This window comes from Struthio camelus, chromosome 18 (assembly GCF_040807025.1).
Source record: "Struthio camelus isolate bStrCam1 chromosome 18, bStrCam1.hap1, whole genome shotgun sequence".
In the NCBI taxonomy this organism is placed as follows: Eukaryota; Metazoa; Chordata; class Aves; order Struthioniformes; family Struthionidae; genus Struthio; species Struthio camelus.
In genome coordinates this window covers 4,581,330-4,593,821 of record NC_090959.1, presented here as the reverse complement: position 1 = coordinate 4,593,821, position 12,492 = coordinate 4,581,330, and the positions used below count along the sequence as shown (strand labels likewise).

The following is a 12,492-nucleotide window of genomic DNA, read 5'->3' as shown; positions in this document are numbered from 1 at the left end:
GGAGCTCACACACAGAGGATGGACTTGAGTCTGGAGACCCACCGACTTGGCAAATGCCATGAGTTCAGCTGTAGCTAGGTGCTCTGCTGCCCAGGTTCCCTTCCTGCTTCTCTGGGGTGGCATCTGGCCATTTGCCTCTCTACCTCCTAGACCAAATGCTAATTCCAGTCCTGTTTGCTAACAAGACAGTCTTGTCTGAGTGACTGCTGGAGCCTGCCTTACATCTTGGGGACTCTTGTGTGCAGCCTGTGCTTGCATGGTGGGCCCTAACTCTGCAAGGAGAAAATGTGCCCCAGCTGCAAGTTGGCCTCCTGTGCTGCAAGGCTTTGGGTCTGCATTCCTGGCCTTGCAGAGATGTGGAAAGCAGAGGTCTGCTCTCTGGCTGAGGAGTGTTGCCCGATCAGCCGTTTCCAAGTTCCTCTGAGGAAAGGAGAGAAGGTCAGGGGAAATTAGGCCTAGCACTGAGCTGTGCTGTCCTGGAGATGTGGCCAGCCAAGGCGACTTTCAGGGTGATCTCTGCCAACCAGTCGAAAGTGTTGGTAGCCCTGTTATAGCTCTGGCACCTGCAGTAGGGGGTCCCCATGAGTTGTCTGGGGCCAGTGAATACATGGCCATGCGAAGGGTTGGCTGCTGCTTTGGTGTTTGATTGCTGCTCAGGGCAGCTCCAAGAGAGCAGGAAGGGGGAGCCTGTTTGCCATGACACTGCAGAGCAGCTTGTGCAGCCCTTCTCACGGCTGCTGGTGAGAGGGATTTATGGACATTGCCAGTGGTTTGGAAAACGTGCTTCAGGTCTTGTAGTTGGACGTTGTTAAAAGGTTTTACCGGTTGCTGTGGTGCTTCTTGAATGGGAGCTGCAGCTCTGATGCACGGTTTGCGGCGAATGGCTCTAGGCAGAAGCCATGCTGTGGGTACCTGCCTGGACAGGCCCTGAGGGGCAGAGAGGTTGGGGCTGCAGCCCTTTGTCCCCTCTCTCAACTTCTGGGGGTCCTGTTTCTAATCTTTCACTTTTCTCAGACCCCCTGGGATCCAGCCACAAACATGTGGTGGCATGAGCTGATGAGCGGTGCCAGCACGGAGTGTGAACCCGAGTGGTGCGATGCAGAGGATGAACTTTTCATCCTCTACACCAGTGGCTCAACTGGGAAACCTAAGGTATGCTCCTCTGCCTGACTCGCTGCCCTGTGGGGACAGGCTCTGAACTGCAGTAATACCTCAGAGATGGGAACCAGTAAGGGTTGCTTTGGGAGGCCTCAGTGGGAAGAGGAGCTATGGAGGCTTTGGGAGAGTGGATGGGTGGGTCATTCCAGCTCAGTTGCTGCTTGTGCTAAATGGACCAGTGATGCTGAGCTTGGACTGGGAAGAGCCTTGGCTAGGAGCTTGCCCTGAGGATTGTTGTGCCTTCTTCTTGCAGGGTGTGCTGCACACAGTGGGTGGATACATGCTCTTTGTTGCCACTTCGTTTAAATATGTGTTTGATTACCACCCCGAGGATATCTACTGGTGCACAGCTGACATTGGATGGATAACTGGCCATTCCTACCTCACTTACGGACCCCTGGCAAACGGGGCAACTAGTATATTAGTAAGTGCTGGGTGGCAGCTGGATTGAAGGTATTGGTCATGATGCTGAGCTGCATCCCTGAATTGCTCTGCGCTGAGCATGGCAGGACATACTTTTCCCTTGTGTGCAAAGCCTCCTCCACCTGTGCTATGTTGCAGTTGTTCTCTGCGAGGAAGGGTGGCAGCTCCCAAGGAAGGCTTGGGTGACTGCTCAGTGGTAGAGGGGAGGGCTAGGTTGTGTGCGTGACTTCTGGGTGGTTAATTTTTCAAATGCTCCCCTGTTTCTTTCCCTTAGAAATACAAGCCTCCTGTACCAGGGGAGCCAGGGCTGCTGCAGGCTAATATGAAAGCTGGATCATGAGCAGGGAGCGATGTTCATGCTGCCCAAGCTGGTCTGACAACCTGTATTTAACTCCTGTGCCTGCATCTCCTTTGACAGTGTATGGCAAAACAGGGAGCCAGAGGCCCTTTCCCAAGGCTCCCGTGGGTCAATGCAAGCAGGAAAATCACTTCCACTTTGGGGGAATCTTTTTAAGGTTCTTGGTGCCTTTGGTTGTGGTTCTGTAACTCCATGTTTGGATCCATCGCCCTGAGCCTTGTGAGGAGTGTCATTGAGCTGGTGGGATAGCTTTTGCTGCAATAGCCACCCAAGTACCCTCATTGCTAGCATGTTTGTGGGGACATTGGCTAGGACATCTAGCGTGGGAGGGGTTGCCAAATCCATACTGAGGAGTGGGTTAGATGGGGCCACGGACCAGACTGGTTTCACACTGCACAGTGCCCCCTGCATGCCAGTTAAGGACACGCTGGGGTCCAACTGCTGTTCCCCATCGCTCTCGGCACCTGTTGCTTGCGAAGGTGCTGCAGATGGTTGCAGGGCGGTAGCACTAATGAACAGCTGTGTCACTGGCCTGTTTCCAACTCAGTTTGAAGGTGTCCCCACCTACCCGGACGTTGGGCGAATGTGGAGCATCGTTGACAAGTACAAGGTGACCAAGTTCTACACGGCGCCCACAGCCATCCGGCTGCTGATGAAGCATGGGGAGGAGCCTGTCAAAAAGTGAGTGCTGCCCCCCAATGGTGTGGGGGGGTCCCTGGCTCTGGCACAGCCCCAGGCTCCCTGATGGGGGACCAGGGATCACAACAACTTCTCTGAACAGCAGCTTCCCCACTGCATTTTCTGGACAAACCAGGATCTTCTGTATTCAACCCAGGGATGAGCAGACACCCCAGGCATTAGCTTCATTATGGCACTTCTAAGCACGTCCTTCTCTTTTTACCATAAGCAAAACTCTTGAGATAGCAAGCTCTGCTCTGCCCTGCTCCTGAGCCAAAGCTTGCAGAGGTGTGCTGAGCAGAGAGCCTGTGTGTGCGCTGCTCCTTAACCCAGGGAAGGGAAAGAGCAGAGCTGAGCGTGTCTTCAGCCTGCTGAGAGCTTGGAGTAGGACGTACCAAAACCATGGAGGTCTCCCCTTGGCCCGCAGGGGAGACGGGGTGAGCGTTCAGAGGGACTGAACTGTGCCTGAAAGCCCCAAGTGTGGGTAGCCTAGAGATGCCTGTAGGCTTCTGCAGCACAGGCAGGCTCATGAGTAGCTTCTCCCTGTGGCCTGTCGTGCCTCTGCGAGCCCTTGCCTCTGCTCTGCAGGCACAGCAGGAAGTCTCTGAAGGTGATGGGGACTGTCGGGGAGCCCATCAACCCTGAAGCCTGGCTATGGTACTACCGTGTGGTGGGAGAAGAGAGGTGTCCCATTGTGGATACGTTCTGGCAGACGGAGACGGTGAGTCCTCGCCTGGGTGGCCCTGGGACCTCTCTTTCCCCTTGTTTTCCTGGCAAGTATCAGGGTTATCTTCACAGGCTTGCCGTAACGCCGCTTTGGTGCTGCGGGGGCTAGTTGTTGCTTGTCTAGGAGCCTCCCAAACTCGTGTGCCTCATGAGTGAAATCAGTTGATTCCCCTTCTCCTCTCTCTTCCCTGGACCTCAAATGCACTGCATGGGGAGACCTTCCTCTCAGATGGTTGCTGCCAGTCTGCTCCAGTCCCTCCTTGCAGCATCCCTCTCCCCCTCTTTCTCTTCTCCAGCAGCTCCAGGACCTCCTGCCCAAACACAGCCTCCCCGTATCCTCCCTGAGGCCCCGTCTCTGCCTGTCTTAGGCAGGCAGCAACTGACTGTGACGTGAGATGACTGGAGCCAACACAGACGGCTGTGGGACAGGCTGGCATCGCCTAACCACATTCACTTTGCCTCTCCCTGCAGGGTGGCCACATGCTGACGCCTCTCCCTGCTGCCACCCCTATGAAGCCGGGCTCTGCCGTGAGTAGTTGTGTGTTTCCCCGGCAGGGAGGGCTTTGGCGAAGTTCAGCAGTGATGGCTGGCACCATGGGTGCCCTGGCCTAGGTGTACATGCTGAGGTGGTTTCAGGCTGGCTGAGGTGGTCTGTGGGAAGGAGTTCCACGGGGGAAGGTGGCCACTGTGCAAAATTTCAGGCCTGCCCTGTGCAGCTGTGCTGACAGGCCCTGTGTGCCACATTGTCTCCAAACCTGCCCTTGTTCTGCCCTTGACTCTATCTAGTTCACAGGGTTTTAATGCGTGGGCTCACCTTCATCTCTCCTTGCTCTCTGGTCCCCACGGTAGACGTTCCCTTTCTTCGGTGTGGTCCCTGCCATCTTGAACGAGTCGGGGGAAGAGCTGGAAGGAGAAGCAGAAGGCTACCTGGTAAATAGGGGCTGATCTTCCTGACCCTCCTCTAATCTGTTCCCTTTGAGCTCTGATAGGGTACACATGTCTCCACCTACACTGGTTCCGGACAAGGGAGGACCTTTTCAGTGGTAGGAACAACCTCTACTGACATAATTCTGAGTTTTATGCCGTAAACAAGCTGTGCATGCAATCACTGATGCAGTTGCACAGATGAGCAACATAGGAGGAAGGCGCAACAGCTTTGCAAACAAGCTCCTTCCCCTATACCGAGTGTGGTGAGACTTTCCCAATAGAGCAGCACTGCAGTGAGAGCAGGGGCGGCAGCAAGTGTCTGTGTCATCACCCGTGATCATCTCTGTAGCCTTTTTATTACTACATAGTGCTGTTCTCACTGGATTATTTCCCCTCCTATCACACAAGAAATACAGTCTATAAAAATCCTGGAACGGGGAAGGTAGAATAGCAGGTGTTTGATATTTTGACTCTGGGAAGAGCTCTTTAGTGTGAGGTAGTTCCTTCCATATGCCTATCAGTTGCAAAAAGATAAATTATGCTAAGCTAGAAAGGTTGCGGAGCAGTGTAGGAACTGTACCTGCTGGCCATGGTTGTTTGGGTAAACAGAGGTGGTTCAAAACACTGACCAACAGCAGAGGTTCAAGAGTTAACACTGGTAGTTTTTGCTCCCACTGACTCATGTCTGCATTTTTCACGATCAGGTCTTTAAGCAGCCCTGGCCAGGAATAATGCGCACAGTATACGGAAACCACCAGCAATTTGAAACCACCTACTTCAAGAAGTTCCCTGGGTACTACGTGACGGGTGATGGTAAGGCTGTTGGGGGAGTGTGTGTAGGCTGCAGAGGCCAGGGGACAGCAATTTAAATCTTGCTATGTCCTAGTCTCAGAATCCCTTATCGGTTGCTCCGAGGGCTGGCACTGCTTCCTCACGCTGTCATTTCTGTCTATTTTTAGGTTGCAGGAGAGATAAAGATGGTTATTACTGGATCACAGGACGAATTGATGACATGTTGAATGTTTCTGGTAAGAAAAACAACTTTTGTCTTCAGTGAGAGCCAGTGTGCTTTTTCGATACTAGTTAAAATGACAACCTTGCTTTATGGGACACACTTCTGTACCCACGATTCTGCCCAGCAACCTGTCCTCGAGCTCGGTCTAATTGTAGGATCTTGTTTGTTTCCAAGTCAGTAGAGACTGTGACTGACTTTCTGGGACAATGCCTCCAGAGAAAACATGCTGGAGGGAAGGAGCCTTCTGTAGCCTCTCAGAGGAACTTTTTGAGCGTTTAGGGTGCTTCCATGCTGAAGCATTTAGCGTCACAGGACATCTTAGAATTATAAAAAGATTTAGGATGGGCAGGACCTCTTGGGTCTCTAATCCAACCTGCTGCTCCAGGTAGGCTAACCTCAAGGCCAGGTCAGGCTGCTCAGGACTTTGTTCAGGTGAGTTCTGAAAGTGTCCAGGGATGGAGATTTTCCTGCCTCTCTTGCCTGAGTCTGTTGAGATTCAGCTTTATTTCACCCCACCATGCTCTCCGTATACTGCATTAAATAGCTCCATTCCTCCTTTCCTGCAGGCTACAGGTACTTATTGCTGGTTTTGAGATGTTTGCTTGTGCTTGCCCCTGTATCAAACTAGATCCTTTCATCTGACTTCCCTGAAGGCAGTGCTTGTTCTTCACCAACCAATCATTTGGGAGTTGACCACATTCCCTGGGTTTTCAGCGCCAGCGGTCCCAAGGTAGAATGGCAGAGTGCAGGTGCAGTTGGAGCAGAGATGCACAAAAGTGAGTTGTGCCCCTGCCCCGTGATGAGGAGCTTCTTTCCGTCTGCCCAAAATGATGAGCTCCAGCAGTGCACAATAGTGCCAGTTCTTCGGCTCTGCAGATTCAGGCTCTTCCTTCTCTGCATGTTCCAGGTGACCTTGTGGGCAGGTCTCCTCTTGCCAAGACCAGCTCCTTCTCAGCCTTTGCTTTGTTTAATCTGATGGCTGTGAACAGTTCACAAATCTGTTTAAGAAGCCTAAAGGTAAGAGGGATAATAGCCAGGGGCGTGTAGCCTTTGTCTGCGGCCCTTAGCTAATCCTGTGCTGATGTGAGCAATAGTTAGCTGTGTTGCGGGACAGCCCAACCGCTGAAGTAGGTTTCTTTATCAAGCTGTTTTCTCTTCTCAAGCATGTGTAATTGATGGTCTCAAACCTACAGCTTAGGGCCTTTTATACTTGCAGGCTTCTTCCTTCCAGCTGCTGGAGGCTCTAGGGTGCCAGCCCCATGCTGCTCTGTAAAGCACACTGCCTCTCTCTGCTTCCAGGCCACTTGCTGAGCACTGCAGAGGTGGAGTCAGCCTTGCTTGAGCACTCAGCCATCTCTGAGGCTGCAGTGGTCAGCCACCCGCACCCCCTGAAAGGCGAGTGCCTCTACTGCTTCGTGACTCTGAGAGATGGCCATGAGTTCACCAAGAATCTGACAGATGAGCTGAAAAAACAAGGTAGCAAGAGTCAAACATCTGGGAGTCTGCATTGCAGGGTCGGGGGTGGGGGGGGGTGCGGTGTCGGGCGAGTGAAGGAGGAGTGCTTAAACAAGGGTGCATGTAGTCTGGGGAATCCAGCATGGACAACTGCGACAAGGTGCCCCCTCTGAATGGAGAGCACGACTGGTGAAAACTAAAATTAGATCTCCTGACCTTTGGCTGCTCATGTGATGCCACTTCTACCTCTTGGAAGCTGGCAGCCAAGTAAAGGACTCGGGTAGCCAGCGGGCATTTGTTTGCAACAGTGCTCTCCGGCCTGGGCATTGCTCCTATGGCTCTCCTGGGTAGACTTGTGGCAGAGTTTGTTCAGCTGCTTTGAGCAGAAGGGACCATTTGCAAGTCCATCTCCTAAAGCTAGGAGGTGCTGCCTGAGCAAGGACCTACAGACAGGAGTGACAAACTCACAGCTTTGGGCTAAAGCAGGCCAGACATTAAAAGAACAGGGTAGAAACAGTTGGGAATCCAGTGTGCTTTCCCCAAGTGCTGTAGTTAAATACATCATTGCCTGGTTTGGTTGTTTGTGCCTCAAAGGAGCTCTTTTATTGCCACAGAGGAATGCAGCATTTAATACATGAAATGCATCCATGGAAGTTTCTTCTCTGCAGGAACCAAAGGGGGAGTTAGTTCGTGCTCTATCAAAATGGCAATAGTGACTGGGAAAAGCCATTACAAGGGTGTCTTGACAACGCTGAGAATGAAACTGTGGGAGCATTTGCCTTTGCAAAGATGGGGTATAGCCCCATTTGCATTGCAGGTCCTGCTCCCCCTTTCCACAGCTTCAGGGCTCTGGTGCAGCAGCACTGACTGCACCACATGGGCACCAGGCTGTCCAATGAGCTGGTCTTTGTGTCTTAACTTAGTCATCCTGCCTCAAAAGGATGTGCCTGGCATCTCCTGGTAGGCATAATAAAAATATTTTTGTTTTTTTTTTGTAGTGAGAGAAAAAATTGGACCGATAGCAACACCTGATTACATCCAGTATGCCCCTGGCCTGCCCAAAACCCGCTCAGGTAAGGGATCTAGTTACAGTGCTGGAGGATGGAAATCCCTAATCTGCTTGTCTGGGACCGCTGAAGTCCAGGGGGACCAAACCCAGGACAAGGGGGATGCGGTAGGTCTGGGCACTCCCCGCTCCTCTGCCAGGGATGTTGAAAGGCTCCTGAATCCTGCTTTCCTTTTGTGGTTGTCTTTACAGGAAAGATAACCAGAAGGATATTAAGGAAGATTGCCAAAAATGACCAAGATCTGGGGGACATCTCCACCCTGGCAAACCCGGGCATCATAAACCATCTTTTCAACAGCAGATGTGACACTAAGCTGTAGCAGCATGACCTGTCCCTTCTGAACAGAACTGTAGCAGCAGCAGCATCCTGATGAGCGGGTCCCTCAAGTAACTGCTGTCCGCCCTGGAAAAGAAACCTTCTCCTGATGAACTGAATGTATAAATGCTGTAAACGAGGAGGGAAAAGCTGGCTCTGGAGAGGCCTCATCTCACTAGTCTGTCCATGCCTCAGAGGAGTGAACGCATCCTTTTGCGGATTGGTATGATGCACCTGAGGTTCCAGCCTCGTTCACTTGTGCCAGAGGGACTTAGGCTCTTCCCTTTTCATCACCTAGTTCATGATTTTTTTGGGGGGGGGGGAGGGGAGGTGTTTAATTTATGTAATTGAGGGGCCCTGGTGTCTTGCCTGCAGTGGGAAGGAACTAGGGAGTTGGAGAGGAAGTGGTACTTTACTGCCAAAGCTGGCAACACAGAAGTACTGGAATTACTCAATGCAAGCAGGCAAGGGAGGTTCATCTGCTGTTGTCCACGCACCAGCTAAGATTCCTCTTCTACCAGTGTTGTAAGCTGGGAGAAGACTTAACACTCTCACATCATAGCTTTTTAATTGAGTTTTAGTCTTGCATCCGCTGTCCAAGCTGCTTGTTAGCAGAGGGCCCCAAGCCTGGAAAGGAATGGTGCAAGACTCAAGGGAGCTCTGTTCTTCAGATAGGTTTTATACAACTCTTTGGTACTAAGGTTTGTTATTTTCTAACTGTGTGATGCCAGCTGTTGCATTTTTCCTAATCTGGGGTCCTTTGCTGGCTGCGGATGCAATAGGGAGCCTGGAGCCTGGGTCTGAAAGGAAACGGTCTTGGTCTGGTGTGCTCTGTAGAGCACTATCTCCAGCTGCTTTCTGATGCCATCAGTTAAGCTTAGCAGAGGCAGGGCAGCGGGCTGCCTCTTTCAAAGGGCTGGGGGTAGGAGTGGGTACTACTGATACCAAAGGAAAGGGGGGAAGGGGAAAACAAAACAAAACAACAAAACACACCACTAGGGAGAGGCATCTTTCCCAGCACAAACAAAGTGTGTGGTGGGGGTGGTAGAGGGCAGTCAGACCATTGCTACAACAAAGAAACCAAGGCAGGCAAGGCTGTTATTCCAACATGTTTTCTCATCAGAAATAAAACAGTGAAAGGTATTTAAAGCCAGCTTTTGCTTAAATGTGACATGGCTTTATGATGATGGGGGGAAAAAAAAAGAAAATCTTATCCAGCCCAAAAGCCTGAACATTAAAGGGGTACTGCCAAAGCCAACATTTCTTCCACAAATTGATTGAACTCCAGCCCTGGATTGAGCTGGGAAAGATACGTCCTTTGTAATGTCTGTATTGGACATAGGCATGAGCTGCTTGAGTTTACACTTCAACCAAAGGAGAAATGGGCTTTAACCCTTGCTGCAACAGCTGTTTCATGAACCCTAATGTACAGGCTTTACCTGTAAAATGAACTGACTTTTAGATGGTCTGGAAAGCAAGAAGCAGCTGATTGCTCATGGTTAGAGGTGCTCGGATGGGCTGTTGTCCAAGTCTCATTTCGTACCTGCTACTCTCATTTGCACAGTACTCATCTGTGATATATAACCTCAGTGTGTGCCTGTGTCTCATGCTCCACCCACAGCTCTGTACCACTGCTCCAGCTTGTTAACAAGAAATCCTACACCTGCTCTCCTCCTATTTTACTCTGAGTTTGCTATGTAATTTTAGCTGGAGACAGCTAGAATTTTATGCAAAAAGGGAATAAAAATCAAGGAAACAAAATGACAACGTGTGTGGAATGCATGCATTAGTTGTAGGTACGTGTCTGGTGTTTGAGGCCAGAGGAAGACTGGGATCTGCCTTACCCTATCCTATGGGTACGCTACAGCAACCACAAGCTGCTTGGGGCAGGGGTCTGTCCCTGCAAACACATGAGGCAGTTGCTTCGGTGGGTGCAGCAGAGCCAGCTCTGCTGTGCCAGGCCTCTCTGTCCAGTGCAAACCAGCAGCTTTGTGGTCAAGCAGCAAGATCCTTCTTGCTTTTGGGAATGGCATGGGGTAGGTTACTGCAACTGCAATGCTTTTTCACAGACTAGGATTGATAGCATTACAGGTGGGAGGTAATTTTTTTTTTCCCTTCCTTAAAGGACCTGACTCAAAACTGTGCTGCCCTCCTGCACTGGCGAGAGGGCAGAACAGCTGGGCTCCACCATCAGAGCCTGTGCCTCAGTTTCTCCCTGGTCTCCAGACAGAATCGTTCCACAAAGACTAATGTAAAGAGTGAGACAGTCTAGCCTGTACCGCACCAACATATCAAACCTGGTCCCATAAACAGGTGCAGGATGGATGCAGGAGCAATGCCAGGGAGAAAAAAAAAAAAAAAAAAACACACAAGCTTGCACAGAGGAACTGAGGAACCTCAGGGCTGTTGCTACCTGCCTCTCCACCACACCAGTCTCAGCCCCAAAGCCAGCAAGGGGGCTGGAGCCAGGCCTGGTCCTCACCCACATGTAGTATTGGATACCAGCCTCCACTGCTCCTCCATACCTTGGTCTTGACTTCAGTGTCACCTTCAGCTCAGACTTCACAGGCAGCTCTCTCCCACAGCTCAGGCCTCGCCAATACTGCTCTTCACAGCTGGGTGCCTTGGGGTCTTGCTGCTTATTGCTCCAGCAAAATGCACAGCCACAGCTACAGGCCTAGGATGTTTCTCCTAGAGTCCATCTTACCCAAAACCCTTACTGGTCTTTTTCCTTGATAATCCTCCTAGCACTAGCTCTCCATAAGCTGTGTGTGGTGCCAGAGCTGCTGAGCCCTGTGTTCCAAGTGCACAAACGCATCACCAGCATGGATCTGCAGACTTACGTGATCTGAAACAGAAACTGCCAGTTTGTCTTTAGTCTTCTCTTGCTGCACCGTGGGCAAGTTGTGTGGACCTAAGTGATAGGCCCTTGCAGAGGCTTACAGCACTACCCAATGGTTGTGTTGGGCCAGAGCTCTGCTTCTAAGGCTACCTCAAATCCTGCTAGGCTTCTCCAGAAGGGTGCAGAGGGAGAACAAGAGAGGACAGTTGAGCTGCTGAAGCAGTCAAGAGACTGCCTAGTCCCCATGAGACCGTTTCAGACAAAACTTGGCTTTTCAGTGACAAAGTCCAGCAGAACCAACTGCCTGGGTCTTGGTGTCAAGACAGCATGTTTATAAAGTGAGGGACCTTGCCAGGTGCTGACCACCTCTCCCCATAAAGCCTGTCCACAGGAGAGGTTTCAACCATCTCCTCATGCTTTTAAAAAAAAAAAAAAAAACACCACAAACAAACCACACCCACACCCTCAACTGCGCGAAGAACAGGTGGGTTATCTGCACAGTGCACAGGAGAGATGAGGGCAACTAACAGCTTGGATTGCTTAACACAGAGCCAGGCTGCATCAGCATGGGCAGAAAAAGCCCTTTAGCCACAAAGCATGCCCCTGCAGCAGGGTTAGGCATAGCTCAGCAACACATGGCCGCACGTACAGAGCCTAGCAGTGTGTGGGGGGGGGGGGGGGGGGGGGGAGTCCTGTGTCCCTCTGCCACAGGAAGGCATCATGACAGGGCAGCCTCAGCACTGCCTTCATGGCCAACTGCCGTGCCGTTCTGGCTCAAGTCCTCCAAGAACTAGTAAACGTCAAGACACGCCATAGAAAATGGCATCGCGTCCTTTCCACCTGGAGGTTAAGAGGTTAACACTCCCCAACAGCCTGACTGCAAGTTTCAATCCCTTCAGAAGACTCAATCCCACATTCCTGAGCAGCATACTACCTGCCAGCATATGGCATGTCACCCCAGCACGAGAACCGAGCCCATTCCTCTGGAGCTGTGACCATCTGCCAGGGAGAAAAGAGAAGGCCTGGCTCAAAACAGGACAGTGCAGCAGCAGGGGGTCTGAGCACAGCTCAGGTCTGCCGTCCTGGAGAAAACCCATTGCTGGGTTTGGCTTGCCTTCCTGAAGTCCTACATGGGAAAAAACAAAACAAAACAACAAAAAAAACCCACCACCAACAAAAAAAATCTGTTCATGAAGACAGAGAGAGACTAGCAGCACTTGTGCCTCCTGAACCTGGGCCAGCAAAGCCTGCAGGGTTGTTTCCAGTTATGGACCTAGAAAAATAATGGCCCTGCATTTCTGTGCAGCTACAAAGGAGATGATAGCTGAGCAATAAAGTAGAGATCAGCAGGGAAAGGAATGATGACAGTTCCGCCACAGCCCCACCACTGCCACAGCCATGAATTTTGACAGTGTTGCAATACCTGGTATTGTGATAATTGATAACCATAAAGTCAAAGATTCAAAAGGTCCATCACTGGCAGTGCTTATGTGCCTACTGACACAGACCAAAGTACTTGCATGTATAT

At 51.2% G+C, this 12,492-nt stretch overlaps 1 protein-coding gene across 2 annotated transcripts in view; it reads left to right on the top strand.

The window, feature by feature from the left end:
* Positions 1 to 9,889, top strand: part of ACSS2 (acyl-CoA synthetase short chain family member 2) — a 37,913-nt gene extending 28,024 nt beyond the window's left edge. For both annotated transcript variants that reach the window (XM_068911965.1, XM_068911964.1), the window contains 11 exons: positions 1,015 to 1,152; positions 1,412 to 1,582; positions 2,487 to 2,620; positions 3,206 to 3,338; positions 3,815 to 3,871; positions 4,193 to 4,273; positions 4,975 to 5,083; positions 5,230 to 5,298; positions 6,585 to 6,761; positions 7,739 to 7,813; positions 7,999 to 9,889. In XM_068911965.1, coding sequence (XP_068768066.1) covers positions 1,015 to 1,152; positions 1,412 to 1,582; positions 2,487 to 2,620; positions 3,206 to 3,338; positions 3,815 to 3,871; positions 4,193 to 4,273; positions 4,975 to 5,083; positions 5,230 to 5,298; positions 6,585 to 6,761; positions 7,739 to 7,813; positions 7,999 to 8,126 — 1,272 coding nt within the window. In that variant the 3' untranslated portion in view covers positions 8,127 to 9,889. The remainder of the gene's footprint in view (positions 1 to 1,014; positions 1,153 to 1,411; positions 1,583 to 2,486; positions 2,621 to 3,205; positions 3,339 to 3,814; positions 3,872 to 4,192; positions 4,274 to 4,974; positions 5,084 to 5,229; positions 5,299 to 6,584; positions 6,762 to 7,738; positions 7,814 to 7,998) is intronic.
* Positions 9,890 to 12,492: the final 2,603 nt, after the last annotated feature.